This window comes from Microtus ochrogaster, chromosome 5 (assembly GCF_000317375.1).
Source record: "Microtus ochrogaster isolate Prairie Vole_2 chromosome 5, MicOch1.0, whole genome shotgun sequence".
Lineage (NCBI taxonomy): Eukaryota > Metazoa > Chordata > Mammalia > Rodentia > Cricetidae > Microtus > Microtus ochrogaster.
In genome coordinates, this window is record NC_022012.1 from 45,208,164 (window position 1) to 45,215,718 (window position 7,555).

A 7,555-nucleotide genomic window follows, 5' to 3' on the forward strand; every position below is an offset into this window, starting at 1 on the left:
GGTTGTGAGCCACCATGTGGTTGCTGGGAATTGAACTCAGGACCCTTGGAAGAGCAGGCAATGCTCTTAACCCCTGAGCCAGCTCTCCAGCCCTTCCGAGCGCATTTTATCTAGTCACACTCAGGAAAAACAAGGCTAAGCTGCATTCTCGGAGCAGGGATTATGAACCGATCCTCAATAGTATCAAGGCATGTTCAATAAAGGCAGCTGGGAGAGTACCGTGTTTTTTCCAGTGAGCTGCTGCTTTTCTCATCAGTGTTGCCAAGGACCATGTATGCAGCTCTGATTCTGATTACATTATGTACACTGCAGCTGTAGCTATGAGTAACAGCAAGCTCTTCACCACCCTCCTCCAACTCAGACTCCTGCCACTCACATCTCTCACGCCCTGTGCCACGTGCTTTGTACAGAATAGTTTCATCATCCTCGCAACACCTCTAGGGAAGGAATTACTGTCAACTCCACTTCACAGATGAGCCAAACTGCCCGGTCAGTGAGTAGTGAACTCAGGATTCCAACCAGGTAGTCTGTCGCCAGAGCCTATGTGATCTTGCCTTCCCAAGAGCATTAATTACATCTATTGTTCCAGGAATATGAGATAAGGATGAAAACTAAAACCACAACTAAGGAGTAAATCAAACTGTTGTCCCCTTGACAGACCAAAACAAGACAGGTAGGGATCGTGACATTTCAACTGAATTTACCAACGTTCTACCAGTTGACTTTGAATTTAGAAACATTTCATTCTGCAGATACATTTCATATATAGAGTAAAATGGTTATAAGCCTGTATCTATGGAGTCTAAAATAAACTGGGCCATTTATAGACCTAAGCTGAATGGGAAGACTTGCTGCTCTTAATCTGGGTAGCTTCTGTTCTCAGTTACAAGGAGAAAGGCTGGAATTTGTCTTGTCTACATAGAGGCTGTTGAAGAGCTCCATGACTTTTAAAATGACTAAGTCATTTTATCTGGCACCCAAACTCTCAGCAGGGAAACTAACTTTGGCTAGAACTTCATACAGCACAAATTCTGTAACACATGACCGATATGATGAACAGCTTGTTACCTTCTGACATGAAATATGGAATCCGGAATCGTCCTTCCAAAACTCTCTGCCTCAAAACAGGGAGAGTTGGTCCGTCAAAAGGCAGAGCTCCACAGACAAGGACATAAAGAACAACTCCCATGCTCTAGGGAAGAAAACGATGCAGTCGCTTTCAGAGAGAACATCAAACACTCATTTCCCACACACTGCCACAGCTCTTAAAATCACGTGGACTGACAGCTTCCTCTCCGAAGTTCCCCTCTCACCTCCTGTGGTGAGAGTAAGCATAATAATACCCAATGATCTCAACTTGGTCATTTTGCTTGCCATATTACTTCATGTCATTGCTGATATTAGAATGATAACACTTGTCTCTAGAAATTCTTTCCTAGGGACCCACTTCCAGATGCTCTGACTAATTACAGTCCACTGGATAGGGAGAATATAAAATCTTATTCATCTGTTGAGTACCAGGAGTTTCTAAGATAGGTCAGAGTACCAATTATCATGATAGATACATTAACATGTCAAAATAAAGCCATACCCATATGTCCAGCTGTGGCCCTTCATATTGCTGCCCTTCAAAGACCTCTGGGGCTGCATAAGGGGGGCTGCCACACCATGTTGCCAGCAGTTCACCAGTTTTAAAGAAATTTCCAAAACCGAAATCTATTGGGATGGAAATAAATGTTACTTTCATTTCTGCTCTCAAACTACACTGCATTTCTCAGTAATTAATTTTATAATTTGGGACCACTATGGTCATAATATATAAAGATGAGGATGACATCTATCTTGTACTATTCCCCTAGTAATTACCACAATGATAAACTAACAATAAATGAACACTGCTGAATGAATGCATATATGCTGAGTTCTCTACTCAAACAGAACATGTGAAAGATAGAAAATGACTTTAAACCGTGGTTCTTGATGTTTTGACACAGGATCTCACTGTGTGGCCTGGGCTAGCTTTGAACTCATCAGTTGATGAGCTTACCTATAGACGTGAGTCAACAGACCCAGTTCTTAAACCATACCCCCCCTTTTTTTTCCTGAAAGTTCTATTTGTGTGGATTTGATTATTGTAGAATGTAAGTTACTTGGTTACTTGATGATTACTTTTTATTCTGTATAGTCTATAAGAGGTTAAATGAGTGCTGGGTGGTGGTGGCATACACTTTTAATCCCAGCACTTGGGAGGCAGGTGAATCTCTGTAAGTTCAAAGCCAGCCTGGTCTACAGGGTGAGTTCCAGGACAGCCAGAGCTACACGGAGAAACCCTGTCTCGAAAAATCAAAGGAGGTGAATGAGTAGAACCCAATTAAGTAATAACATATACCAGTTTTGAGTCAACCAAGAATTATAAATACTAATTCTTTAAATGTTGATTCATACATCCTACTATAGGCAGATATACACCTGACTATCTCGTTAACAAATGATAGCATATGGCCTAGTCACAAGTCACCCATCACCACTGTCACTTATGTTCATTTCTGGATACAGTGGCATTATACTTCAAAATAATTGCTAATCTTAGTCACACTGAATCTACAATTTTCATATCCAGAATGCACTCTGCAAACACTGTACTCATAGTCTTCAATATGCACACGTATACAAGTTTTCAGTGTACATTGTTATAGATGTATGTTTGCCCTTTCGTTAAGACTCAAGAAACGAATTCCTACTGTTGTACAAGTTAGGCTCATACTCTCTTGTGCCTTGAATCCTTAAACTAAGAGGATCTGGCTCTCCACTAGTACGTGCACAATACTGCATGCACAGGGAGCTTAAGCAAAGACTCAAAGAGTGGATCCAGTCTCCACTGTCAGTCAGACAGACTGGCTTTGGAAACAGGGTCAGCACCTGTGAACCTTAGTTTTCCCACCTGCAAAGTTGCAATCATAAACATGCCCAGATGGCAGCTGTTATGTGGGACCAATGTACTAACATAGACTCCTGCTTTGTGCCTTGAGACAACACACATTAGTAACTTGGGGAAAATAGTCTCTCAGCTTGCTGACCTAAGAACAGGTAGGCAGCAGGCACAGTAATGACTGTAACCATCTCATCTCTGCTTCATGGAAGAGAAAAATAACTACAAAATTAAGGAGAACTAGAACTGACTTACAGTTTATCTCTTTCTAACTCTAGTGCCATAGGAAAGGTTTTTACTTCTCTGAAGCTTACGTTTCCAAATCTATACCAGTGAGAATAATCAACCTGCTCAGATAAAATACAGTGAAGATGAATGATTAACGATGTAAAATGCCCAGAACACAGATGTGAAATGTTAGTGCTGCTTCTGTGAGACCACTGTTACCATTACTGCCTTCGGGAGAAAGAGGTCACACGGAACTACACAGGAGAAGTAGAAAAGCCAGCAGGAGCATAAGGCCCAGGAGAGAAAAGATGGTACATCTGGGAGAAAGCCTCAGCCCATGCCTGTGGGGCATATGAGGACATATGAGGTCAGGGGTGCCAACCACATTGATCTTTACAATGTAACACCACCCCAGAGATCTTTGTCTTTTTTTTTTTTTTTTTTGGTTTCTCGAGACAGGGTTTCTCTGTGGCTTTGGAGCCTATCCTGGAACTAGCTCTGTAGACCAGGCTGGTCTCGAACTCACAAAGATCCACCTGCCTCTGCCTCCCGAGTGCTGGGATTAAAGGCGTGTGCCACCATTGCCCGGCGATCTTTGTCTTCTTTATCTGAACTCAATGACTAGCTACTCCTGCCACCGGATCACTCATGCATAGAGATGTTTCTAATCTTTTAGAAAAACTACTCTAGAATGAGTTAAGAATTAGATATTCAGGTCTACTTTAAAGAGGAAAATATTAATTTCCTATAGAAGAGATACAACCAACTCTGAAATGGAAGACTGATTGCAGAACCTGAAGTAGGCACAGGGATGAGTGCATTTTAAACCACAATAGCAAGATGAGTTCTTCAGTCTATGTAAACTGAAGATACTTTCCAAGCAGCATGGTAAAAGTTTCAATGTCTTAAAGAGTCAACGGAATTTCTGGACAACCAGGTGAACTGAACTCTGCGGAGGGAGGACACAAGCCTGTTGGGAAGACAGCCTGGCATGTAGCCTTGAGGTCACTCATTGGTACATTTCTTAGTAAGACAGCAAGAACTGAGGAGGAATCACTGTGAGTAGGGTAGCCCTGTCCAATCTAATCTGTACAGATCTGGGCAGAGAAAGCATCCTGTTCCATTACAAAAAGGTGGTACTAAATGGACACTTATGTATTCAATTCTGTAGAACAATCAAAGCCATACTGAATGGCAGCCAGACTCACTAAATTGTCACAGAACCATAACTGCCCACATCCGAGAACCTTTACCAGAGCACTTCTAAAATTACATTTGTGATAACCTGGTAAGTGTTTTAACAGTTAAGTAGAAAAAGCCCTAATGCCACTGAAACATACTGTGTACTGAGCAAATGGCAGCGAGGGCCTCATGCATGCAAGGAAAGCTACAGCCCAAGTCTTTACGCCTTTTAAAGGGGCTTTATCAAGCATGTCATGTGGCAATCTAAGCTCTGTGAGGAGTCTATAGTAAAGCAATGTAGAAGACTGATTTCAAGAGAAAGTTAAGCACTTGTGAGAGATGATGTGGTTGGCTATGACACTGGAGACATGGACCAGAAAAACAGGTTTAACAACACCTTTACATCTTTCCATGACACAGTGATCGTAGCGATTTGTGACCAAGTTAATAACTGTCAGGTTAAAGAAATGACAATGAAAAGCATTTTAAAAGGCCATTTATATTTCTTCATAGAAATTTAGATAATTTTTCTTCATTCACAGCCTATTCACAAGTATAGTTTTCTGTAAATGGCATACAGTGAATGAGTAAGGAGTGAGCATGTAGATGAAATAGGACATTCAGGATTTCTGATTACCATTACTAAGACAGAACTGACTATACAACTGGCCTTCAGTATCTCCGGGGGACTGGTACCCACAGTGGGTACCAAAATCTAGATGTTCAGACCCCTTATATGAAATGGGGCAATATTTGCATATAACCCCCACACATCCTCCTACATACTTTAAATCATATTTGGATTATGTAAGAAACCTAATAATCTAAATAGTTGCTTAGTGTATAATGACAAAACCAACAAAACCAAAAAACAAGGCTGCACAAGTTTAGTAGAGATGCAACCTTCCTGGGCCTATCGACATAGTACCCATGGGCAGTGTTTCCATCTGTGCTTCGTTAAATCCCAGGATGTGGGAAGCACAGATGCTTGTCTCTTCACTATACACATGAATGCTGTATGTGTATTGTTAGCCCCTGGACAAAGCCCAGAGCAAAGTCTCACAACAACTCAGAATAGTTACAGACCCCATCATCTCCAACTTTGGGCAAGGATCAGGGAAACAATCAGTTGAACACTCCTTTCTTTAATCTAGACTTAGGTTTCAGGCCATGTTAGATGAGAAAATTAAACGGGAAAATGTTTCCTTTCAAGCATGGTCTCATTTCTACTTTTAAAATTTCTTTTCTTTTCTTTTCTTTTTTTTTTTTTTTTGGTTTTTTTCGAGACAGGGTTTGTTTGTGGTTTTGGAGCCTGTCCTGGAACTAGCTCTTGTAGACCAGACTGGTCTCGAACTCACAGAAATTCGCCTGCCTCTGCCTCCCAAGTGCTGGGATTAAAGGCGTTTAAAATTTCATTTAAAAATATTTGCTTGTTTATGTATGTGTGGAGGCATGTGCCTGCCATGGCACACATGTGAAAACCTGTTGGGATCAGTTCTTTCCTTCTACCATGGGATTCCAGGGATTCAACTCAGGTCATTACCCATGGGGAGCCATCTTGCTGGTCCTAAATCTCACTTTTAAAATGCCAAATACAGAATAATACATATTTATGGACTATAAAGTGATATTCTGGTATGATTGCATTGTTCAATGGTCAAATCTCACAAGTTAAGTCTACTACCTCATTGATTACAATTCCCTGTTACAGAGATGTTTATTTATTACACTGCTGTACACTCACTGTTGTAAGCACCTGACTCTGAGCTACAATAGAATGCTGCTGTTATTTATTCTGATATTCCAACTGTTCCAACCTGCTTCATTTAACATTTTTTTATAAAGTTAGTTTTTTTTCTTTTTCAGTTTTTTTTTTATTGAGAAAAGGAAAAAAAACAAGTTTCCGCCTCCTCCCAGCCTCCCATTTCCCTCCCCCTCCTTCCACCCTTCTCCCCCTCCCTCTCCAGTCCAAAGAGCAGTCAGGGTTCCCTGCCCTGTGGTAAGTCTTAGGTCCTCCCCCCTCCGTCCATATCTTGGAAGGTGAACATCCAAACTGGCTAGGCGCCCACAAAGCCAGAAAATTAAGTAGGATCAAAACCCCTTGCCATTGTCCTTGGCTTCTCATCAGCCCTCATTGTTCGCCATGTTCAGAGAGTCCGGTTTTATCCCGTGGTTTTTCAGTCACAGTCCAGCTGGCCTTGGTGAGCTCCCAGTAGATCAGATCCACTGTCTCAGTGGGTGGGTGCACCCTTCGTGGTCCCGACTTTAGCTTTAAGTACTCCTGTATCTTCGGACACCAGAAGATTACCCAAGTTCATCTTGTATCTTCTTTGCCCAAACCCTTAACACCACTACTTCTCCAAGATACTATGGTTCTTTTTGTTGAGTAATAAATCTAGATTAGGCCCTAGATCTGTACACTGATATGCTAAGTATCATCAGTTACAACTGAGTAGAACTGCATTCAAATACAGGTCAGGTGTGCTTGTTTAATCTGTTCCATCAAAGCCCTAAGTATGCCACTAGGCAGAGTTTAATATAACTTTTTTTTTTTTGTTGTTTTTCGAGACAGGGTTTCTCTGTGGTTTTGGAGCCTGTCCTGGAACTAGCTCTTGTAGACCAGGCTGGTCTCGAACTCACAGAGATCCCCTGCCTCTGCCTCCCGAGTGCTGGGATTAAAGGCATGCGCCACCACCGCCCGGTGAGTTTAATATAACTTAAAATCGGAGGTAAGACTGCCCAAAATCCAGATCAATCCTTACCACTAAACAGAAAAGAAGGATTTTAAATTCATTTCTGTGCCAGGCAATGCTGACCTACTGGGTCTTTTATCAGCACCTTACCATGTGAATGAGAAGTTAGAATGTTTACAGAGCTCTATCTTAATTCACACTTACATTCATTTTTGGAAGCTATATTCATTCTAAGAGTGCATGATGGAGCCGGGCGGTGGCAGCATGCTGGGTAGCACTGGCTGCACTTGGGAGGCAGAGACAGCCAGATCTCTGTGAGTTCGAAGCCAATCTGGTCTACAGAGTGAGCTCCAGAACAGCCATGATTATACAGTCCTGTCTCTAAAAACCAATAAAGAGTGCATGATAGGCTATGCAGACAGCCCTGTCCTTGTTATGTCAAGATGATGCATGCATGTTTTCCTCCCTGTGACACTAAGGCATGTGCTCTGAAGTTTTCCTCCCTGTGACACTAAGGCATGTG

At 41.8% G+C, this 7,555-nt stretch overlaps 1 protein-coding gene across 3 annotated transcripts in view; it reads right to left on the reverse strand.

The window, feature by feature from the left end:
- Positions 1-7,555, reverse strand: part of Sik2 (salt inducible kinase 2) — a 109,350-nt gene that overhangs the window by 25,040 nt on the left and 76,755 nt on the right. For all 3 annotated transcript variants that reach the window (XM_026779263.1, XM_013346246.2, XM_005347327.3), the window contains exons 5-6: positions 1,592-1,716; positions 1,069-1,192 (exon numbers count right to left, since the gene is read on the reverse strand). In XM_026779263.1, coding sequence (XP_026635064.1) covers positions 1,069-1,192; positions 1,592-1,716 — 249 coding nt within the window. The remainder of the gene's footprint in view (positions 1-1,068; positions 1,193-1,591; positions 1,717-7,555) is intronic.